General features: G+C 40.9%; 1 protein-coding gene across 5 annotated transcripts in view; it reads right to left on the bottom strand.

Annotated features, from left to right (window-relative positions):
- Positions 1 to 25,289, bottom strand: part of DYM (dymeclin) — a 353,737-nt gene that overhangs the window by 50,905 nt on the left and 277,543 nt on the right. For all 5 annotated transcript variants that reach the window (XM_047086465.1, XM_047086468.1, XM_047086466.1 and 2 more), the window contains 2 exons: positions 14,952 to 15,134; positions 739 to 852 (listed from right to left, as the gene is read on the bottom strand). In XM_047086465.1, coding sequence (XP_046942421.1) covers positions 739 to 852; positions 14,952 to 15,134 — 297 coding nt within the window. The remainder of the gene's footprint in view (positions 1 to 738; positions 853 to 14,951; positions 15,135 to 25,289) is intronic.

Below are 25,289 nucleotides of genomic sequence, written 5' to 3'. Positions count from 1 at the left end.
AGGAGAAAATTAGTCTTAGGGTATGAGTTTCACATCATGAGATCACTTTGGAAACACGCGGAACACGCAGACGTTAAGTGCCTTCGTAAGATACCCTATTTCCCCTACCTCTTCCAAGAGACGCTTCTCTTTCCAGAGCTATGTGCAGGCAGGCAGTGAATGGCGTGGGGATTCTGAGCGTGGACTTTGGAGCCACACTGCATGAGTATGAACCACCCAGTTCCACAGTGTTCTGGCTGCGTGGTTTTGGGTAAGTCGCGTAACCTCTCTGTGCCTCAGTTTCTCCATCCGAAAAGTTCGGGCGAAACACTACCCACCTCCAAGGGTTCTGAGGATCGAAGCAGTTAACGGCACGAGACACTCAGAACGCCACAGGGCACTGAGTGAACACTATGTGTGGCCCAGTGCTGAGTCACCACCACCAGCAGTGCCTTCCCTTCAACCCTTGACACTTGTAAGACTGAATCATTTCACTGGGTTAAAAAAGTAAGGGGCTTCTTTATTCACAGTGCATGGCGTGGTATGAAGGTGTTAGTCCTTCTTTGGCGGTTTTCTTTTAAAAAACTGTTGGAATCCCTCTACGTCACAGTTCTGCGTACGAGTACGGAGTAGAGAAGGCAGTAAAGAGCCTTTTCCAGCCAAGTACTGGCAAGTGGTAGGACTCTGAGTAGGGCATGCCCAGACACTAATGTTTACACCAAGTGATACAAAAGTGCACGTGTCCTTCAGCAGTCTTACCTTCAGCCTGTCTTTGGGCAGTGCGACAGCCCCCTGCTTGATGATTTCCAGGACCCGTTCCACGGAGAGCTCGGCTCCCGCTTGCAGCAACCTTGAGCTGAAGAAGGTGATCACCTGGAAGGTAAAGTGTTATTTCTTAAACAAGGAGATGCACAAGCTGCCTTCCTCACGTGGTAGGTCCATTTCCTAAAGGTGACCCAGCCTTACTCCTCTACTTCTCCTGCACATGGTCCTCTCTGAAAGCGTTTGATGGCTGAGTCAGAGCCAGCGTCTGAATATTCCGGGCTGATGACCCATGCTGTGGCTTAAGCAAGCCTCCGGAGTTCTGCTCTTTCAGTGTGCAGCCTCACCTTGCATTTATTTATATTTCATTTAGAGGGTGGCACCCATCAGAAGGTGGGGAGAGAGAGCTAAAGCTTAAAATCTGTCAATTTTGAGGCTTACTGACCGGGAACTCTCAAAAAAAAAAAAAAAAAAAAAAAAAAAGGCCCGATGAGAAAGCAATCCGAAGCTAACAGCTAAAATGACGTATGGGGGATCATTTATTAACGGAATGTAATCACCATACTCTTATCCCTGATCAACAAGGCTAATCAACAGCAAGCTAGAACTGTTTTTGTTTCGTGTGACAGCACAGTTGGAACTATGCAGCAAGATGCTAATAACAGAGGTGCTCTGAAAATAACACTGTCCTGTAATATTGGTCACTAAAGGGGCTCAGTTAAGTGTCCAACTTGGGCTCAGGTCGGGATCTCCACTCTGTGAGTTCAAGCCCCATGTCTGGCTCTGTGCTGACAGCTCAGAGCCTGGAGCCTGCTTCGGATTCTGTGTTTCCTTCTCTCTCTCTCTCTCTCTCTCTCTGACCCTCCCCAACTCGTGCTCTGTCTCTCTGTCTCTCAATAATAAATAAATGTTAAAAAAAAAAAAACACCACACCTTAATATTGGTCACTAAAAACGAAAAGAATGCCAGTATTTTTTTAGGAAATCATTTTAAGATCAAGATGTTAATAAATTAAGAAGATTATAGGTCATTTTTTTTTATTCAAGAGAATAACCTAAGTATTTACAGTCAGACACGTAAAAATATAAAAATTTGTTTTGTTAGAAAATTGAGTATCTCCATTTATAGGCTATTTTATATGTGAAAGAGAAAAGCTAGTTTAAAACGTTACCTAACTACAGACACAAAACACCTTTTTATACTCATTAAAATATGATCCTTAGAATGAATCTGGATGACTAACTGTCCTGGATCTTACACGTCACAGAGGCTTCACATTATCAACAGCAAATACGGTATCGGTCACAGTAAGAGCACTGCTTATCACAGTAAATACAAACCCGTAATGCAAACACCCTGCTTGGCAATTTTTGTGCAACCGTCTCTTGCGAGATGAGAAGGGTTCGTTAGTGTTTTCACCCTGTGATTTAGCATCTGCTCCAGGTTGAGGGGGACCTCGGCTCTGCCATTTCCTTTGTGTCACGTGTACTTCTATTGGACTGCCTTTGATTTATGGCTCCTTTGCAGGACTCTTTCCAATACTCCATCTTAGAGGCTTTACTTAGTTAAACTCAGATTTATAACCATGAGTAACATACATCACCAGGAACTATAGGTGAATGAAAGGTGAGAGTGCCCACCACGCCCTCCAAGCCGAGACCGCCCCTCTCCTCCCCGGGAGACCCGGAGTCTTGCAGCTGACACGGAGAGCCTGGTGGGCGGTCCGTGCAATGCTATGAATTGGGAAAACTCAATCTCTTTATTTTTAGATGAAAAGAAAGCTCTGATACAGTCCTCCCACGCTGCTATGGACGGCGGGTACCCGTCCACTTTGGAGACTGCCAATGGGGAGACCAAAACGTACAGAACCAAAGCAAAGCAGACTGTGTGGTGCTCAAATACACATACCACAGCCCACAAGGGAGAGCATGGACGTGCCACATGGTCACAGAGGGAAAGAACGCAACGGTGATCCACTCTTGTTCACCCTGTACCATGTGCGGACTTGCCTCCGGGCCTCAAGGAACTGCCGTTCTCAACCAGGAGAGCTGCGGGGTAGGAAGGAGACTCAGTTTCTTTTTTTTTTTTTTTTTAATTTTTTTTTCAACGTTTATTTATTTTTGGGACAGAGAGAGACAGAGCATGAACGGGGGAGGGGCAGAGAGAGAGGGAGACACAGAATCGGAAACAGGCTCCAGGCTCTGAGCCATCAGCCCAGAGCCTGACGCGGGGCTCGAACTCCCGGACCGCGAGATCGTGACCTGGCTGAAGTCGGATGCTTAACCGACTGCGCCACCCAGGCGCCCCAGGAGACTCAGTTTCTAACTAAATTCCCTTTTTCAAACTGGCTCCCGTTCGTCTGTTTTAAGCTGATGTTCTCTTGTCACATTCAAACTCACGCTACTTAAAAAATGATAAACCTACCACTTCCAGAAGGGAAGTATAAGTTATGTATCAAAAATGAAGGGAACGGACACCTTCTGCAGGTTTACTATGGACCATGTGCTCTACTGTTAATTAATTCTCACAACAATCCAGGGAGCTGATAAAGCTCTGTCCTACGGATGACTCAACAGGGTTAGAGAGAGAGAGAGAGGCTTGTCCCAAGTCAGCCGGTCAGTGTCCGGAGGGAGACCAGTACTTGGATGTTCCTTACTTTATCATGTTGTCTCCAGCAGTTCTTACTAACAAAAGCCTTACTTTTCTTAATGGAAAGTATTTGAGGTGAAAGGTGTAATTTGTTTCGTCCCCAATTTCATTTGGAGTCAGGCTGCCACAGCAGCCAAGAGCGTGATACAATTTATTCAAAGGTTTAGACTTGGGGGCGCCTGGGTGGCTCAGTGGGTTGAGTATCTGAGTCTTGATTTTGGCTCAGGTCATGATCTTACGGTTCGGGGGTTCAAGCCCCGCATTAGGCTCTGTGCTTACAGCGCAGATCCTGCTTGGGATTTTCTGTCTCTCTCTCTCTTTCTCTCTCATTCAAAACAAATAAACTTAAAAAAAAAAAAAAAGATATAGGCTTGTATTTCCTACCACTGGGTTAGAATTTTGCAGACAACAGTAAATTTAGTGATGATGATTTTAACAGTTAGGTGGCTTTTATCAACTTTCAGAGCAACCATTAAAACTGTTAAAAAATGATCAACTATTTCCCCTCTGATAATGTCTGCAGAAGATAAAATATTTAAGGTGAAAATGGGAATGAATGATATGTCAGTGCAACTCAAAGGCAACTTTTCAAAGGGAGGGATTTTTCCCTGGGCGTGTACAGTTTTCCTCCGCCCACCACGTTTGGCTACAATTCCTGAAATCTAAGTACAGCACGTTACCTTCAATTATGTTATTAGTTGTGAACAGTAATTATCCAAGGTCACGTTCTGATTAATCAGCTGCGCCCTTTGAGTAACGTCACAATCACATTTAACCACTTATTATGAAACCAGGGAGTGATCACTAGAACACAGATTTATAGGAATGAGAAGCTCTGGTGGGGTAGATGGGGGTAAAAAAGAGGTAAGTATGTATTAGAGAGGCATTCTTGCTTGCTAAATGGCCATTCTTCTAAGAGGGAAAAGTAGAGAGCTAAGCTTTTTCTTCTTTTTCTTAAGACAATAATAAACACATTTTGAAAAGTAAAATACATGTATTTCCCCACTGATTCTCAGTTTTTCCTCAAGTTTTTGTGCTCTAATCAATACATGTGTTAACAGCCTATTCAGTGGGAGAGATCTCCAGAGGATTTACAATGAAAATAGATGATATTTTCAAGAAAGACGTGATGTAACTGGAGGACAAGATGAAGACTGAACATGTGTCATTACATAGATTAGACCTCGTGGTAATGTGGGCTGTGAAGTGCTCAGAGTCAGAAGGCGTAGTTTGGGTCCTGCCTCGGATACTTACCAGCTACCGGACTTGTAAGATACTCAGCTTCCTCTCTGTGCAGCATCACGCAGTAGCTTAGAGCACCTACCAGGTGTCAGATGCTTGGGCTTAATTCTTAGCTCTGCTTGTAAATGCAGACAGGTTATTTAACTTCTCTATGCCTCAGTTTCCTGATCTATAAATGAGGAAAAACACAGTGCTTGCCTCATGGGGGTGTTGTTAAAATGAAACAGGTTAATACCTTCAAAGTGCAAAGAGCAACGCCTGGCACATGGCAAGTGCTCATGAAGTGTCAGTTTCCGTCATTAGTATTAAGTGTATCTGAGTATCTCCATTTATAAAGTGACAACGGTGCCCTACCTACCATGTAGGAAACAACTGCAATACATGTGAAACTTATGGATAAACCAAACCAGACAGGAGTAGCAAGCGCAATCTACTGAAAATTCCAGGAAAGCCTGCTGTGTAAAGTCCAACGTGATCATCTTAATACGTTACTGAGGGTCAATTTAAAACTCTTCTATTTTTACTTGATGAATTTATGCATGACCTTTCTCTTTCAAAGAAATTTACATTTTATTATTTTCAGAAAATGTAAACAGTACAACGCTGAGAAAGTTTTACTGCATTTTTTTTTTAAATCATGAAAGAATGCTGAATTTTGACAAATTTTTTTTTTTTTTGCATGTATTGAGATGACTGGTTTCTCTTCCTTAGTCTGCTAATGTGAATTACATTGGCCTTGAACTCCTGGGTTACATGATAATTGAGCATGCTGCATTATTCTTTTGATACATTGCTAGATTCAATTTGCTAATATTTTGAGGATTTTTATGTCTGTGTCTATGAGTGATACTGACTTGTACTTTTCTTGTAAGATCTTTGTCTAGTAGTGGCATTAGGGTGATAATGTCCTTAATAAAATGAGTTGGGAAGTATCCTCTCCTTGTATTATCTGGAGGAGTTTGTACTGAGATAGTAATAGTTCTTTCTTAAAAGTTTGGCAGAATTAATTCAAGGTGAAGCCTTCTAGGCCTGGAGTTTTCTTTGTTGGTAAATTTTTAAGTATTAATTCAGTATCTATTAAAGATACAGAACTACTCAGATGATCTATGTCTTCATGAGTGAGCTTTGAAAGTTTGGGCCTTTCAAGGAATTTGTCCATTTCATCTAAGTCATCAAATTTACTGGCAGAGATTTCTTATGGTATCACCAATTTTGTTTTCTTTCTTTTTCAACTGTACTGATTTTTTTGTTCTCATCTTTATTATTTCCTTTTTCTTGTTTTGGGTTTAATTTACTCTTTTTAACTTCTTAATGTGTAATCTTATAATTTATTCAAGACCTTTCTTCTTTTCTAATAGAAGTATTTAATACCATAAATTTCCCTTTAGCTGTATCCCACAAATTCTGATATTACATTTTCATTTTTGCTAACTCTAAAATAGGTTCTTTTATGGATCCAAAAATCCTCAACAAGATACTAGCCAATCGGATCCAATAATACATTAAAAGAATTATTCGCCACAACCAAGTGGGATTTGTACCTGGGATACAGGGCTGTTCAATATCCACAAAACAATTAACATGACTCATCACATCAATAAAAGAAAGGACAAGAACCACATGATCCTCTCAACAGAAGGAGAGAAAGCATTTGACAAAATATAGCATCCTTTCTTGATAAAAACCCTCAAGCAAGTAGGGATAAAACGATCATACCTCAAGATCATAAAAGCCATATAAGAAAGACCCAATGCTAATATCATCCTCAATGGGGAAAAACTGAAAGCTTTCCCCCTAAGGTCAGGAACGCAACAGGGATGTCCACTCTCGCCACTGTTATTCAACACAATGTTGGAAGTCCTAGCCTCAGCAATCAAACAACACAAAGGAATAAAACGCATCCAAATAGGCCAGGAGGAAGTCAAACTTTCACTCTTCCCAGATGACACGATACTTTATATGGAAAACCCAAAAGATTCCACCAAAAAACTGCTAGAACTAATCCACGAATTCAGCAAAGTCGCAGGATATAAAATCAATGCACAGAAATTCGTTACATTTCTATACATCAATGAAGCAGCAGAAAGAGAAAGCAAGGAATTGACCCCATTGATAACTGTACCAAAAACCATAAAATACTTAAGAATAAACCTAACCAAAGAGATGAAAAATCTCTACATTGAAAACTATAGAAAGCTTATGAAAGAAATTGAAGACACAAAAAAATGGAAAAAGATTCCATGCTCCTGGATAGGAAGAACAAATATTGTTAAAATGTTGATACTACCCAAAGCAATCTACATATTCAATGCAATCCCTATCAAAATAACACCAGCATTCTTCACAGAGCTAGAACAAACAATCCTAAAATTTGTATGGAACCAGAAAAGTCCCCGAATAGCCAAAGTAATCTTGAAAAAGAAAACTGAAGCTGGAGGTATCACAATCCTGGACTTCAAGAAATATCAAAAAGCTGTAATCATCAAGACAGTATGGTCCTGGCACAAGAACAGACACTCATATCAATAGAACAGAATAGAGAACTCAGAAATGGACCCACAAACGTATGGCCAACTCATCTTTGACAAAGCAGGAAAGAATATCCAATGGAATAAAGACAGTCTCTTCAGCAAATGGTGCTGGGAAAACTGGACAGCGACATGCAGAAGAATGAACCTGGACCACTTTCTTACACCATACACAAAAATGAACTCAAAATGGATGAAAGACCTAAGACAGGAAGCCATCAAAATCCTCGAGGAGAAAGCAGGCAAAAACCTCTTTGACCTTGGCCACAGCAACTTCTTACTCAACATGTCTCCGGAGGCAAGTGAAACAAAAGCAAAAATGAACTAGTGGGACCTCCTCAAAATAAAAAGCTCTGCACAGCAATCAGCAAAACTAAAGGGCAACCGACGGAATGGGAGAAGATATTTGCAAATGACATATCAGGTAAAGGGTTAGTATCCAAAATCTATAAAGAACTTACCAAACTCAACACCCAAAAACCAAATAATCCAGTGAAGAAATGGGCAAAAGACATGAATAGACCCTTCTCCAAAGAAGACATCCAGATGGCCAGTCAACACATGAAAAAATGCTCAGCATCACTCATCATCAGGGAAATACAAATCAAAACCACAATGAGATACCACCTCACACCCGTCAGAATGGCTAACATGAACAACTCAGGCAATGACAGATGTTGGCCAGGATGCGGAAAAGGGGGATCTCTTTTGCACTGCTGGTAGGAATGCAAACTGGTGCAGCTACTCTGGAAAACAGTCTGGAGGTTCCTCAAAAAATTAAAAATAGAACTACCCTACGACCTAGCAACTGCACTACTAGGCATTTATCCAAGGGATACAGGTGTGCTGTTTCGAAGGGGCACACGCACCCCAATGTTTATAGCAGTGCTATTGACAATAGCCAAAGTATGGAAAGAGCCTAAATGTCCACTGACGGATGAATGGATAAAGAAAATGTGGTATAGGGGCGCCTGGGTGGCGCAGTCAGTTAAGCGTCCGACTTCAGCCAGGTCACGATCTCGCGGTCCGTGAGTTCCAGCCCCGCGTCGGGCTCTGGGCTGATGGCTCAGAGCCTGGAGCCTGTTTCCGATTCTGTGTCTCCCTCTCTCTCTGTCCCTCCCCCGTTCATGCTCTGTCTCTCTCTGTCCCAAAAATAAATAAACGTTGAAAAAAAAAAAAAAAAAAAAGAAAATGTGGTATATATATAAAATGGAATGTTACTCAACAATCAAAAAGAATAAAATCTTGCCATTTGCAACTATGTGGATGGAACTGGAGGGTATTATGCTAAGCGAAATTAGAGAAAGACAAATTTCATATGACTTCACTCATATGAGGACTTTAAGACACAGAACAGATGAACACAAGGGAAGGGAAGCAAAAATAATATAAAAGCAGGGAGGGGGACAAAAACATAAGAGACTCTTAAATATGGAGAACAAACAGAGGGTTGCTGGAGGGGTTGTGGGAGGGCGGATGGGCTAAATGGGTAAGGGGCATTAAGGAATCTACTCCTGAAATCATTGTTGCACTAGAGGCTAACTAACTTGCATGTAAATTAAACAATAAATTAATTAATTAAAAAAATAGGTTCTTTTTACTTTTGACCTCCTCTTTGTGATGCATAAGTGCACTGTTACTTTCTGAATATTTGGGGGTATTTTCCAGATATCTTTCTTACTGATTTCTAGTATAATTTCCTTGTGGTCAAAGAACATATTCTATATGATTTCAAGTCTTTAAAATTTGTTGAGGTTTGTTTTATTTCCTGTCTGTGCTCTATCTCAGTGACTGTTCCAGATGCACTGATGATGACGGGTGGGATGTTCTATAATTGTCAGTGAAATCAAGTTGGTAGTATTGCTTGGGTCTTCCGTATCATTACTAATTTTCTATTTACTGTATTAGTTATTGAGACAGAAGTGTTGAATTCTCTAATTATAATTATGGATGTGCTTATTTTTTCTTGCAAGTCTATCAGTTTTTGCTTCGTGTATTTTGAAAGCCCTGTTGTTAGGTGCGTCCACATCCAGGATTGTTATGTCTCCTTGGTAAATTGACCTCTTTATTGTTACATGGTGTCCTCTTTATCTCTGGTAATGTTCTTTTTTCCGAAGTCCACTTTGCTGAAAACATAGTCACTCCAGCTTTCTTTTAATTAGTGCTTGCATGATCAAACTTCTTTCAGTCTTTTACTTTTAACCTGTCTAGCTCTTTCTACTTACAGTGAGTTTCTTATCGACAGCACAGAGTTAGATTCTACCTTTTATCCAGTCTGAAAACTCTCTTTTAATTGAGGCACTAAATGCGGTTATTGACAGGGCTGGATTTAAATTTATCGCATTGCCTGTTTTCTCACTGTGCCACTATTATTATCATTGCGACTTTTTAAAAGTTTATTTTGAGAGAGAGTGTGTATGCACGAGTGAGCGCACATGCAGGGGAGGGGCAGAGAGAGAGAGGGAGAGACAGCAAATCCAAGCAGGATCCTTGCTGTCAGCGCGGAGCCTGATGCAGGGCTCAATTTAGTGAACTGTGAGAATCGTGACCTGAGCAGAAATCGAGTGGGACGATTAACTGACGGAGCCACCCAGGCACCCCTTTCTACTATTATTTGTTTTGCTTTAAACTTGCCTTTGGATTAAATATAATCTTATGATTTTATTTCATCTCCATCTTTGGCTGACCAGTTCTCTCTTTCTCACTTTTTGTGGTTGGCCTAGAGTTTATAATAGACATCTTGCACTTATCAGTCTACCTTTGAAATACCCTTTCCCACGTGAAGACCTGAAGAATTTGGCCCCACCTGCAAGTTACCATTTTGCGGATCTTGGAAGGATATGGAGATTTCTGGGTCAGTGATGAAGGACAGTTATTAGCCAAGCAACAGCAGCAACCAGAGCACTGGCCTTTCTTCACGGGTTCTGCAAGCCCCAGTTTGCACAAAGGTGGTTTGAAGAAGCTGGATGACCCCCCCTCCCCACCCCCATGCAGTAGCTTATATTATAGGAAGAGAACCGTGAGCTTAGGGAGCCCAAATCTTTTATAATGGTCAGTAAGCAGGCCTACCTTTTCCTCCCTGTGTCCAGGGAGACACAGACATACCCTGATCCCACCCCTATGTTCTCTTTGCCTGGGACACTCTAACCCCAGATATCTGCCTGGCTTACTCTCTACCTCCTTCAAGTCCTAGCTCAGATGCACCTTCTCAGAGACAGGCCTTCTCTGACTGTGCTCTTTTGGTTTGCAATTTCCCACCCTTATTCCAACCAGCACTCATTCTTCCTCCCTTTTTTTTTTTCCCTTAAGCAATTGGGTAGATATTGATGTCAATTACTGAGATTAGGAAAACTGCAGAAGAAAGAGCTGATTCATTCTGTTTCATTTTTTGAAGAAAACAAAAGAATTCTGATTTAACCTTGTTCAAAATTTTTGGGATTGTTTTTTTTTTTTAAGTTTTTTAAACGTTTATTTATTTTTGAGACAGAGAGAGACAGAGCATGAACGGGGGAGGGTCAGAGAGAGAGAGGGAGACACAGAATCTGAAACAGGCTCCAGGCTCTGATCTGTCAGCACAGAGCCCGACGCGGGGCTCGAACTCACAGACCACGATCATGACCTGAGCTGAAGTCGGACGCTCAACCAACTGAGCCATTCAGGTGCCCCTATGTGGGATTGTTAGGTAGACAACAGAATGCACTAGTCTGGAGCTCAGCAAGGATGGTCAGGTTTGGAAATACACAAAATCTAACATGAATTTTACACTGTCCAGAGATAAAAATAGTTCTTGCCTTTACCACACTATACGATTTGACTGTTCATTGCCTCTGTTCCTTACTTATATGCAGCCATGAAATTTCTTTCACGTCTTCTCTCATTTGGTGCGGTAATTTGATTGTCCTGCTACTTAATTCAGCCAGATCGTATCACTTTATGGGTTAGATGGGAAGGATATGTGGCAGTGGCTAATAGAAATTTGGCCACTTGAAACACATGTCGATCTCCTTCCGTGGAAGTTAGAAGTGCTCCAAGGTTAGTCTCTCCTGTCTTAGATATTCAACATTGCTGAATGTCTCAATGAAAAATATCAACTCTGAACTGCCTGTCAGCTAAAAATAACAGCAATTCATAGTCTACCCACACTTTTCAAGGTTAACTCCACGAAAAAAGATAGAGCAACGGCTTGCTTGAGCCAAATTTCAGGGGCATTTAGGGCAGCGGAGGGGAAGGCAAAGTGCTGAGAGAGACAAAAAGTAGGGATGTTATTTTTATCTCTATCGTGGCATTCTTTCCAAAATATGTAAAAGAGTTTAAAATGCTTTTTGAATGATCTTCCATTGTGCCCTGCACTATTTTGGACGGCAGTATTCAACAAAAAGTTGTTGGAAAACCTGCTCGTTTGAAATCTTACGTCAGGTTTATTCAAGTGAATGCTGCAAGCATAGACAGTCTCTGGTAAGAACACCTGGATTCGAGGCCTGGCTGAGTGACCTACTGGCTAAGTGACCTTGGGCCGACCATTTTGCCCCTCAAGCTCAGGAGAGCAAGCGCTGGGTGGATGTCCAGTTAACACGCTGCTTCATTTCCATGTGGTCACGCACCGTGTGAAAGCACAGCGAGGTCCCTTCTGTTTCCTCACCTTCACTCTGGTTTTTATATCTTTCCAAGGAAACGAAGTTTCCTGCATGGTTCTCCCTGCATGGTTCTCGTGTGTCTCTTCAAAAACCAATATGGCCCTTCTGAGATATTTTTTTAAGGATGTCATCTGCCTGGTTACTGAGAAGGATCCTCAGTTCTAACACTGGTGGAATAAAGACCGATCGGACATCATTAGACGTGATCCTGAGAGAGAAAGGAAATGGTGAAATCTCTGTGGACAGGACTAGATGTTTTTAGGCAGTGCACGAGAAACTGTGGGAGCATTTAGTCAAGGGGTTCAGTAGGTGGGCATGGTGATTTCACACATGGGCATGGGCTTTGTCATCAAACTGCCTGGCCTGAGTCCTGCCTCTATGACTTTATGAATATGTGACTGTGAGCAAGGTAAAATCTCTCTAAGCTGGTTTTATCTATAAATTGAAGGTTAAAATGAAATATACTTCACGTACACCCTTTTCCCAGAAAGCTACTACGCAGTATACACTCTTGCCAACGTGACGCGGTCAGCCGAGAAAGAGGAAGACACAGGAGCCAAAGTCAGCCGAAGGAGACAGGGGAAGGAAATTCCCAGGAAGATGTTGCAACCGGGCAGGAGAACCAGAGCACCGTGTAACTGGGGCAGAAAGCAGGTCTCCAAGAAGAGAATGGAAACAAAAACTCGATCTGATCTGCTTGACCATTTTGCGAGGAGTTTTAGAGTTATGGCTGAAAGTCTGTCGCTGTGTCCATGACTGGATGCGTGTAACACATCATCAAGAAAGGCCTAGAATCCAGAACACATCAAGTATCTGCACAAAGATAAACAACAGAAAACCTGGTGAAGGATTTGAATGGAAACTCATAAAAGCGGAAACCCGTTAAGAGGTGGGGGAAGAAATGCTCATCCTCGGTGGTCATCAAGAAATTGCAAATTAAGACTATAATGAGGTGCTATCACAAAACTGACAAAACTAAGTGCATGTGAAGTAACAGAACCTCTCGTACACCACTGGTCAGAGAGGCAACAGTAGCCCCCCACGGAAAGCACTCTGGCATAACACACGTTACCTACTAAGCAATTCCACTTCTGGGCGTACATCTCAGAAAAGGGTATGTGCCTGTGCTTACTTATGACCAAACTCACATACTTTAACCGTGTAAGAATTTAACTATCGAGGGGCACCTGGGTGGCTCAGTTCGTTGAGCGTCTGACTTCAGCTCAGGTCATGATCTCACGGGTCATGAGTTCAAGCCCTGCACTGGGCTCACTGCTACGAGCACAGAGCCCGCTTGGATCCTCTGTTCTCTCTCTCTCTCTGCCCCTCCCTTGCTCATGCTCACTCACTCACTCTCTCTCAAAAATAAACAGACAACAACAAAAAAGAATTTAATTATTGAATGTTTTTCTGAATGTAAGTAATATAAGGACAAGGATGTTGGCTCTTCAGTTTACTCTTGTGCCTGGTATTGTGAATCAGATTAATTACTCAAGAAACGGTTGTGGAATCACAAAAACACTAATTAGAAAAGAAATATGCACCCCTGTGTTCACTGCAGCATTATTAACAGCAGTCAAATTATGGAAACAACTCAAGTGTCCATCACAGATGAATGGATAAAGAAGATGTGGAGTATATATACACAATGGAATATTATTCAGCCACAAAAAAGAGTGAAATCTTGCCATCTGCAACGGCATGGATGGATTCAGAGGGTATCATGCTAATGAAATAAGTCACAAAAAGACAAAAACTGTATCGTTTCACTCACATGTGGAATTTAAGAAACAAAGCAAATGAAGAAAGGAAAAAAGAGACAAACCAAAAAACAGACTCTTAACTAGAGAGAACAGGTGATCGCCAGGGTGGCGGTAGGTGGGGGCATGGGTGAACTGTGTGAAGGGATTAAGAGTACACTTACCATGATGAACACTGAGTAATGTACAGAATTGTTGAATCACTATATTGTATACCTCAAAATAACAGAACACTGTATTTTAGTTATACTGATATTATAAAATAAAAAAATAAAGAAATATCCAATTCACAGTTTCCTCAGAAGTGTTTGTTTTCATACAATATCTTTAGCATTTAATAAGATGATCCTATCATATATGGATGATTTTTTTCTTCTCATTTGCTCTACTACAATAAATAAATTACCAATAGGAAAGGCTGGTTGCTTTCCAGGGTCGAATGCTACCTGCTCATGGTATTTGGTTTGCTTGATAAACTACTGAACATATTTTCTGGCTACTTTCTTTAAGCTTTTCCCTAGTATGTTAAGTTAATTAGTAGGAGATTAATCTGTGAGAAAAAAAGGAAATAGTTGTGGAACCAAACTGAACTGGAAAACACTAATACAGCAATAGAAAATACAGCAAAAACATTTTTAGAAAGGACAGAAAGGTTATAAACCTGGGAAGAGTGTTCAGCCATACTTACCAGAGAAATTCACATAAAAATGATAATGAAATACCACTTCTGATATAAAAAGACAAATATTAAAATAATTATACTACTCAAAGCTGCAAGAAGAGTGTAGTGAGACACATCCTCTCGTAGATCACTCGTGGAAATAAGATGATTTACAGGTGTTTCTGCCCAGTGTTTCTGGAGAGCAGTTTGGCAGCGTGTGTTGAGTTTTAAAAATAGTGATATCCTCCAAAAATAAAAACTAGTACAATTCCAGTTCTAAGACCATACCAAAAATATAACTGAATACAGGGGAAATACGATTTATTTATAAACTGTTCATTAATTATGAAATAATATAAAATATGTGAAATACCCAAAATGAGCACAAATGGAATAATGGTTAAATATTCTTTTGGGACATCCGTTACCTTATACGTCACACAGATACTAAAACGTGAGATTTTCAAAGAATTGATGATACCACAGAAAAATGTTGATGATCTAAATGCTAAGTAAATACGGCAGAATATATTCTGTATAAAGTATGATCTCGATTCTATTAAATAGTGTGTGTGTAATGCACACGGAATACAATAATTGTTATGGCAGAACAGACTACAAATCTAGTTTATGTTCAAAGAAGGGATTCTAACTTATGTAGTTTTTTTTTTTATCAAAGTTTGTTCAACTTTTTTAACACTCAAAAAAGAATCGTGGGATCTCCATTTACACTTACCAGATCGATATTTTGCATTATATCCTGAAATGAAGGATGAGTTCGAAACTGTTCAAAGAGATCTCGCTTGTAAAGCAGTGCATACACCAAGTTTGGATTGTGGTGAAGAGAATTTGTCAGGCAGGAATTGATGATCTCTAACATCATTCGAATCACTTCTTCGATGACATTTAGGTCTTGTGCCTGACAAAGAAAGAAAACACACACACACACAGTGTTCTTCTCGTTAACACAGAATTAATCAGACCAAGAGTAACTGCTTTAAAATTATAATGACATTGAAAAGATAATGCAAAAGAGATCATTTGTCAAGAATCTTCAGATTATTTTTCTGATTATTTTTGTCAAGAATCAGGTTGATCACTTACTACAGTATTTGAGTAAAAATCTTTTGAATTCAGATGGTCACAATTAGAAACTGAAATAATAAATCATAGACTCACCAATCTAGGAGGAAATGTGGTGCTTACTGAAGCCCTTACTTACTAACCTCTTGTTGGTATTCCCATATGGCATCACCCTAAATCATTAGACTTCCACAGTTTAAGGTGGTGGTTGGGTCTTACCAATTCGAAGAAAAGTGCCTCATTCAGAACATGACCTCACTTCTCTACACTGTCATTTTGATCTTTCTGTTTACAGATAAATAGCCTACTGTTTTGTCTCTTTTTCCCCAGTCAATAGTCTTTGGGAATCTAAACATGAAATAGTTACAAGACAGCAAAAACAATCAACAAATCTCTTGGAAGAAAGAACAACGGAAAGAGCAAAAATATAGGTAAATACAACACTTTCCTTTTCCTCTTCAGTTTTCTAAATTATGTCTGAAAGTTACAGCAAAAAATTATAACACTGTCTGATGTGGTTCTTGATGTTTATAAGCGAATATCTAAGAAAATTATACTATAAACCAGGGAGGGCAAAGGGATGTAAAGACAGAAAAGGTTTCTACTTCTCTCTTGAACTGTTAAATGTCAACAATACTAGATTGTGACAAGTTATGTATGTATACTGTTTAGAGCAAATCTACACAGAGATCCACACAAAAACAGTATATACATACATCAAAATGGAATTCTAAAAAAGTGTTCAAGTATCTACAGGAAGGCAGAAAGATAAGACAGACATACGAAAAATAGGGAACAAACAGAAAACAGAAAGTAAAATGGCAGACTTAAGCTCTAAAATATCTATCAGTAATTACATTAATTGCAAATGGTGTAAATAATTAAAACTCAAAGTTTTGCAGAGTGGATAAGAACACAAGACTCAACTATATGCTAGCCCCAAGAAATCTCAAATAGAACTCACTTCAAAATATAGTTAGGTCAAAAGCAAAAGGATGAGAAAAAGATATACCATGCAAATACTAATTGAAAGAAATGATCTGATCTATTAGTGTCAGATAAAGTATACCTCAAAGATGGTATGGCCTGCAAAGTGAAAAATATTTACTATCTGGTCCAGCAGACAAAAAGCTATGCTTATTTGCACACAACTTATCTCCACCTGTACAATGTATACAAAGTATAATGTCCAGCATTCAATCAAAATGTGCAAGACAAAGAGACAGAAACCAAGTAAAAACAACTCACATCCAAGAATCAAAGTAACCAGCATTATCAGACTGACAGAAAGATATTAAGAATATCTAACAAGAAATTTTAAAGAACTATAATTTACAAAATCTATCATGATTGATGGGGAATTTTAGTAGAGCTGAAAACTGTAAGAAAGTGACAAATGTAAATGCTAGAATTTTATAAATTTTTTTTTCAACGTTTATTTATTTTTGGGACAGAGAGAGACAGAGCATGAACGGGGGAGGGACAGAGAGAGAGGGAGACACAGAATCGGAAACAGGCTCCAGGCTCTGAGCCATCAGCCCAGAGCCTGACGCGGGGCTCGAACTCACGGACCGCGAGATTGTGACCTGGCTGAAGTCGGACGCTTAACCGACTGCGCCACCCAGGCGCCCCGTAAATGCTAGAATTTTAAAAAATATAGGGGTCCCTGGGTGGCTCAGTTGGTTAAGTGTCCAACATAACTCATTAGGTTATGATCTCACAGTTCATGAGTTCAAGCCCCACATTGGCTGTCAGCGCAGGGCCCACTTCAGATCATCTGTCCCCTTCTCTCCCCACCCTGCTCGCTCACTCTCTCTCTCTCTCTCTCTCTATATATATATTATGTATATATTCCTATATATATATATTTACTGCTAACATATATATTATATGTATAATATATATATTCCTATACATATATTCCTATATGTATATATATTTACTGCTAATATATATATAAATATATATATATTTACTGCTAATATATATATATAATATATATTCCTATATATAATATATATATATGTGTGTGTATATATATATATATATGTGTATATATATATATGCAGTAAAGAACACCTAGGTGGGTTCAATAGCAGACTTCACAGAGTCTTGAAGAGATAATGGCTGAGCATTAAAATAATGAAAGAATCAAACAATGATCTAAGAAGCTCAGAGAATATCCCCCCACAAATGCACCCAAAACAAAACAAAACAAAACAAAACAAAACAAAACAAAACACACATCCAGATACACCATATGCAACTTTGAAAACCAAAGACAAAAACACATTAAGTACAAGACACAAGGATAGGAATTATACGAGATGGCTTGGAGAAACTACACAAGCTGATCTGAACGGAGGGGCATGGATACAGTGCTGAAGAAGAGTCAAAGGAGAATTCTATAGCTAGCAAAAATATCTTTCAAATGTGAAGGTGAAATAGAGATTTCTTTCATACTAAAATAAGCTGAGAAAATGTAGGAGACACCTGTACTGTGAGAAATGTACAACAATTTCTTCAGGCATTAGAATGAGTCTAAAATCAGATTGGATGGTAGACCTACACAAGGAAATAAGGAGTTTTATTTTTTAATCATTCTAGAAGAAAACTGGTCTCAAAAGTAAAATAGGAACAATGTATTATCAGTTTATTGCATATGTAAAATACATCACAACATTCTCTTACTAATGGCCATCCAATCAATTCCTGTCTCCTCGTTTCTACCAGCAATGATACAGTAAGTGTATTGGTAGATCTGCCCTTACGTCTGTCTTCTGTCTGTCCTTGGGGCTTGTATCTGTCCTTCCACCTCTCTGGGACAGGTTCCAGGAAAGGGACTGCTGAAAATATTGGATTTGTATCGTGAATAGATGTTGCCAGATTGTTGCTTAAAGAGCAATGACAACACATGTACACTGCCATGTAGGAAGGCTTATGCCTGAGTTTCTCATCCACATATATAATCATCCCATTTAATAGTCACTGTCCGAAAGATTCATCACTTCTGGACAGTTATGTCAAAATTTCCCCAGATAAGAAAGGGTTTATCTATTCCTCTAAGCGATTCACACATTCAGAGTGACTCTAGGTCCATGATTGTCATCTTTAAAAAAACAACAACACATTTTTATCACTATCTACTGTTTCTCTCAATCCGTATTGTTTATTTTATGTGTTTTACTGATATTAACATTGTTGTACCATCTTCATTTTTTTTTTTTTAACATTTGCCAGGTATATCTTTAACTTTCAAGCCTTTAATTTTCAAACTGTCTGTGTTACTAGAAACATATATACTTAAAAGCAACTATATAGCTAGGTTTCATAGTTTGTAAATCTAATCTGTGGGGCGCCTGGGTGGCTCAGTCCGTTGAGCATCTGACTTAGGCTCAGGTCATGATCTTGCGGCTCATGGATTCAAGCCCTGCGTCGGGCTCTGTGCTGACAGCTCGGAACCTGGAGCCTGCTTTGGATTCTGTGTCTCCCTCCTTCTCTGTCCCTCTCCTGCTCACACACTCTCTCTCTCTCCCAAAAATAAATAAACATTAAAAAAAAATCTGATAGTTTCTGAATTTTCAGTGAGTTTAATTCACTTACATTTGTTGTCATTGTTGGCACCTTTGCATTTATTCCTTCCATCGTGTTTTGTGACTTTTAAATCAGTTAGCTATTGCCGTGTGACAAACTACTCCACAGCTCAGCAGTGTAGAATAGCAGTAATCATTTGGTTTGCTAATGATCTGGGCTGGCCTTGATGGGGACAGCAGGTCTCTGCTCCATGTGGCTTCCCATGGGGATGCCTGACCGTAGGTTAGAGGCTCTCCTAGTATGACAGCTCACACGGATGGCAGATTGGCGTGGCTTGTAAGAAAAAGGGTGGGAGGTGTAGCTGGGGAGTGGGGGCAGGGTCTTTGATTCTCTGCACATGGTCTCTTCTGGGCAGCAAGAACTTCCGCACAGAATGATGGTTCCAAGAGATCTAATTATCTATTCTCAAACTTTCATTTAATTCTACTTCCCACCGAAAACGATCCTGACAATGGTTAATTTACAAGTTATTTGCTCCTATGACTGGATTCTGGTGCAGGTACCTACTATGCATGGCAATAAGCAAATGAAATCCTTCCTGCTTCATTTTTAAAAGGCACTGTTGGGCAATAATCACTACCTGTACAAAGATGAAAAATAAGCATGAATTTGGTAAGAGTTTCTGTAAATTTCAGAATTGTCCAAATCTCAATATTTAAACAGACCTAAATGTCATCTAATCACATCACCATTTGGGTGTCAGAATTTCAAATGGTATTTAGAGAAGATTGCTATTTGATTTTTTTTTCCATGACGATGAAATGAAATAGCACTTGTAAAGTCCTTAACATAGTGTGTAACACACAGTAAGGACTGCACCATGTGAGTGTTTTTTTAAAAAAGTAATAATGTATTTGAAAGACGAAAAATCATGGTAATTTCAGCCATTATATAAAAAGAAAAAGATAAATGCCTTTCCAAAGTTGATAAATTAATTCAATTACTGTAACTATAAAGAATTAGAAATCACATTTCTTAGTCTTAAATATAAGCCCCGAATTCCACTTCTATTAATTTATAAAACTGGTCCATTACAGGGCATGTATAGAAAAACTGACTTATGTTTATGGAATTATGTAAGGTTTTTATAAAAAGATGTGTCTTAAAAAACCAATCATGTTTCCCGTGTATTGTGTCAAAATCAGCTCTCTCAGGGAAAACCTGATGGTTCACCGGGAGAGCAGCAAAGTATGTGGAGAATATGATGTCTTTTTCATTCATGGGACTTTGTCTTTAGCACATACAGTTTCCATTCTAGAAACGGATCCCAGATCAGACTTTCTTCTCCAAAAAGCCCCCCAGAGTCCCCCCAAAAACAAAAAACCAAAAACACATACTTATTTAGTCGTGCAAAGTCTCAAATGTAAAAAAAAGGATCCCGAAAAATAGTCCCATGTTCAGATGTTTCTGACGGTTTTTGTACATGTTGGTAACGAACACTGAACAGGTTCTGTGCGAAGCTGTGATTTCACATCTAACAAACAGGCTGGCAGTTGTGGGAGGATCTGACCCTGTCAACAGTGCTCAGGGTTGCCTCATTGTATAAACTTCCTTTTCCTTTTAAGAGGGAATTTATACAGTTAAATAGTTTCAAATCATTTATTTTTAGTTTCCTTAAGAGAAGCATATGTATCTTGTTTGTATTAGTTTTGGGGGGATTCCAAGAGAGTTGTCTAAATTTCCTGCATTTTCAGCAGAAAATAAAACCTTCAACAAAATTAATGGGACTTTGCCAAAGTGGGGATGAAGGGGGAGGAAATGCACAGGCAACGCTCTTTTTAAAGTTAATGTGCAAATGGCCTTCAAAGCCGATCATTTGGTGATAGACTCTTGTTATCTTTATGTTGTTAATTTACTGGCACACACACTAAAAAGCTTTGTGACCATGTTAGTTCTAGCCAGAACTGGATTCGCCCCCAAATATCAAGCTTCTGATAGCAAGAACTAGCTTTATATTACATGGAAAACCGCAGCTGAAGAATAAATCCTGTGACCAGAGGAGACAATGCGTAACCTTAATAACGCGGGAGTAGGGGAGTGGTGGGGGGAGGCAGAGGAAAGGCACCCCCGGCCTTGTGTGGGAATGTAAAACGATGTGGTCTTTTTCTTCATTCTTTGGACAGGGTTTGAACGTGGCCCACAAGCCTAAACTAGAAGCCTGGGAAGTCTGTTATTTAAAACATGCTTACTGGTGGCAGGAAGGCAAGATAATGGTGGCTGCTAGGGGACATTGGCTAACTTTACATGTTTTTCCATACCTGGAAAAGAGCCAGAGAACTCACACAAAAAAGGAATGTTCTGATGGAAATCCAACTAAGTTGCAGCCCCCCACAATCCCATTACCTTAGCAGGCTACTCACACGGGGCGTAAAGTGGGGTGTGGGGCAGTGTTGCTCTGATTTCCTCAGGCCCTCGTACGGGCAGACAGCAAGCGGACATCCAAGCCTGGAGTTTTTTTGTTCTGTTTTTAAAAATGTATCGTTTTGCCTTAAGAATTAGTGTTCATGGGGCGCCTGGGTGGCTCAGTTGGTTGAGCGTCTGACTTCGGCTCCGGTCATGATCTCACGGTTCGGGAGTTCCAGCCCTGCGTCAGGCTCCGTGCTGACAGCTCGGGGCCTGGAGTCTGCTTCGGATTCTGTGTCTCCCTCTCTCTCTGCTCCTCCCCTGCTCACACTCTCTCTCTCAAAAATAAATAAAGATTAAAAAAAAAAATTTTTTTTTAAAGAATTAGTGTTCATTTCCACTCTTCTTCAAACTGTACTGGTGTTTTATCATAAAAAGAAAGATTCTGGGGCGCCTGGGTGGCTCAGCTCGTTGAGCGTCAGGCTCTTGATTTCAGCTTGGGTCACAATCCCAGGGTCGTGGGATCAAGATCAAGCCCCACGTGGGGCTCGGCGCCGAGCCTGGAGCCTGCTTGGGATTCTCTCTCCCTCTGTCCCTCCTCCCTCCCTCTCTAAAACAAAACAAAACAAAACAAAACAAAACAAAACAAAACAAAACAAAACAAAACATCGGGGCGCCTGCGTGGCGCAGTCGGTTAAGCGTCCGACTTCAGCCAGGTCACGATCTCGCGGTCCGTGAGTTCGAGCCCCGCGTCAGGCTCTGGGCTGATGGCTCAGAGCCTGGAGCCTGTTTCCGATTCTGTGTCTCCCTCTCTCTCTGCCCCTCCCCCGTTCATGCTCTGTCTCTCTCTGTCCCAAAAATAAATAAACGTTGAAAAAAAAAATTTTTAAAACAAAACAAAACAAAAGAATTTAAAAAGGAATATTCTTTGACATCCTATAAAGTAAAATCTGAGTAAAATAACTCCCTAGTAAGATGTATCTTTTCTTTATAACGGCTTTGATGTTCCACTGTGTGGCTCCCTCATCCCAATCAGAAAGAGAAGAGCCCCATTCTAGTCTTAGCTCTGCCTACAACGAGCTGTATGACCTTTGTTAAGTCACTTCACCTAGGTTGTAGTTTTTCATCTGCCAAAACAAGTGCTTATAAGATTAAAAAAAAAATCCCTTGCTGGAGCGCCTGGGTGGCTCAGTTGGTTAAGTGTCCAACTTCGGCTCATGCGTCATCTCGCAGTTCATGAGTTTGAGCCCCACATCGGACTCTGTGCCGACAGCTCAGAGTCTCGAGCCTGCTTCGGATTCTGTGTCTCCCTCTGTCTCTCTGTCCCTCCCCCACTCGTGTTCATTCGCGCTCTGTCTCTCTCTCAAAAATAAATAAACATTAAAAAATTTTTTTAAAAATCCCTTGCTACTTGGGAGTCTCAGCTTCCATAGAGAATGCAGAAAACACTGAATTTAGAAAGCAAATTTTATTAGAGTAACCAAACACATAATTAATGTACAAAAATCTTTAGGATGACCTCAAACTTCAGTAAAATTCAGAATTTACGTTAGATTACCCCAGCACCTTGAATAGAGCCACTGTTAGTTTAGAAGGGAAAACCACTCAACAACCTTTGAGAGTAAAAATGTGTAAGGCTGAGTTTGAAAATAATCATTCTCTAAACCCTGTGGCTTTTATCATGCATTAAATGTCAAGGTTTATTATCTTTGATATTGTTAATGCACAAAAGGGAAATCATTCCTTTATTTTTTACTTAAAAAAATTTTTTTTAAGTTTCTTTACTCCTGAGAGAGAGAGAGAGAGAGAGAGAGAGAGAGAGACAGAGCATGAGTAGAGGAGGACTAGAGAGAGGCAGACACAGAATCCAAAGCAGGCTCCAGGTTCTGAGCTGTCAGCACAGAGCCCGATGTGGGGCTTGAACTCGCGACCTGAGCCGAAGTTGGACGCTTAACCAATTGAGCCACCCAGGTGGCCCTAGGGGAATCATTTCTAAACGTGGGTGCCCTTTTTTCATTCTTTCTCCCTAAGAAGAGTCAGTGGTGCTAAGAATCACATATAGGAGAGTTACAGCCCAGTTTAAAAAAAAAAATGGAAAAAGGAAAACCAGAAGTAGCTGCCACTCAGTGGAGAGAGGCTCTAGACTGGGTTCTAGCCCCGGTTTTGCTATAGACGGGACAAGTTACCATCTGGGCCTCGGCTCCTTCAAATGTGAAATAAGCGGGCACTCTGGGGCGAGGTAGGGAAGCACGATAAGGGACCCACATTGGCTTGTGCTTAGGATGTGTGAAGATCACCTCTCTCACTCTACCAGTGAGAAAAAGCCAGATAATTTAGTAAATCCTAAGTCTTCTTGAGGCCATCAGAGAGTAATTTTGGAAGTCCATCAAGTGACATGAACTCCCCAGAGGGACAAGCCCCTCTAAAGAGAGAAGGAGCACACACACTCTCTTGTTTTTGGCAAGCACGGGGAAGACGTGGTCTCCACAGAAGCTGGTAGAAAGAAATCAGACACTATTTCAATACATTCTAAAAGGCTAAGTGTGGTCTAATTGGTCAGTCTGGAAAGCTGGAGCCCCAGATACAGTGGAGTCTGCACTCACTTGAAAGCTCTTTTCTCCCAGCCGTCACCAGGTGCTCAGGAGAAAGGCTGGGTGTGGAGAAGGAGACGGAAAAGAACCCTCTGTCTGACCCTGCTTTCCACACCCTCCTCTCATGCTAAGCAAAAGCTTGAAGCTACTGGGGCAGCAAACTCTACTGGCCCAGAACACACGGAAATTTCCACTGTTTCTGGGGAGAAGTAGAAATATAACCCATCTGCCTCTGAATGAGAAGCAGGAAACTCATCTCCAGGACCTAGGCAGAGATCTGTTTCTGCTGGTGGGTGAACCAAGCAAAAACCCTCTAACACTGGGGATTAGGGTAGGAAACCATGTGGGGTGCAGAATCCTATACCTGGATCTCATGCTACCACTGGAATGGGGCAGGGAACTGTCGCTTAAGGCCAACCACAGACACAGAGCTGACAAGAGGAGGAGGGACAGAGGCGTCGAGAAAGCCCCACCTCTAAGACCCAGGCACGCACACAGGCTCCCCAAGAAAGAGTCCGGGCCAGGACAACAGAAACAGCCCTTCTCTGACTCGGCTGCAGGGACTGCTGAGAGCAACACGGAACAGAACCCAGGCCCGCCCTTCAGGCACAGGCAACAGCTACTGGGGAATGCCAGGCTGGCAAGCACTGAAGACAAAACCTAAACCCAGCTCCAGTCCCAACCAGAATGAGTCAACTCCCACATCAGCGGAGGCGGGTCCGTTTTTAGGTGCGCTTTTTACTCCAGACTCCACTCTCCTATACACAGTGTCTGGCACTGAATAGAAAATTAAGGCACATAAATCATATGGCTCGTGAGTCACATAGAGTATATGACGTGGCCGGTGCTGGGGACAGAGTAGTGAAACGCACATGCCCGCACCTTCACACAGGTAATCATTTAGAGGAGACACCCCCTGGGAGGTACAGGGTGCCATGGGAACACTTGGGGGTCTTGGGGGGAAAGGGGAGAGGCAGTACAACAGAGTAGTTAGGACATAAGCTCTGGAGATACGCCTGGATGTGAACCCCAGCTTTAGCATTTACTAGCTATGTGTCCTATGAACCTCACTCAGCTTTCTCATCTCAAAATTAGAATGTTATCTATTTCATAGGATATGATTAAATAATATATTTTAAAACATTTGCTGTCTTGCCTGGTGCTCATTACATGGTAGTTCCTATGACTACTTATTACAAGCAGGCAGAGACCTAAGTTGGCGGGGAGGTCAAAGGCAGAAAAGTGCATGCACAGAAAGCCTGACAGCGACATGGACCATGCTACGGGGAGGAAATCCAGTTTGGCTAGAACGTCAAATGTGAGAGAGGGTGACAAGAGGTGGAACCAGATCAAACGGGTCTCCCTGGCCAAGTCAGACGACTTCAGGACTTCCCCTAGTGTAAAGCGGAACTCTGGGGGTCCTCCTACTTCTGAAACACCCCAAAAAAAGAAAAACCCACTTC

Source organism: Lynx rufus, unplaced genomic scaffold (assembly GCF_022079265.1).
Source record: "Lynx rufus isolate CCGP_SWC_20201006 ecotype Redwood Valley unplaced genomic scaffold, mLynRuf1.p SCAF_20, whole genome shotgun sequence".
Classification (NCBI taxonomy): Eukaryota; Metazoa; Chordata; class Mammalia; order Carnivora; family Felidae; genus Lynx; species Lynx rufus.
Note: the sequence above shows the minus strand (reverse complement) of the source record. Positions and strands in the feature narration are given on the sequence as shown.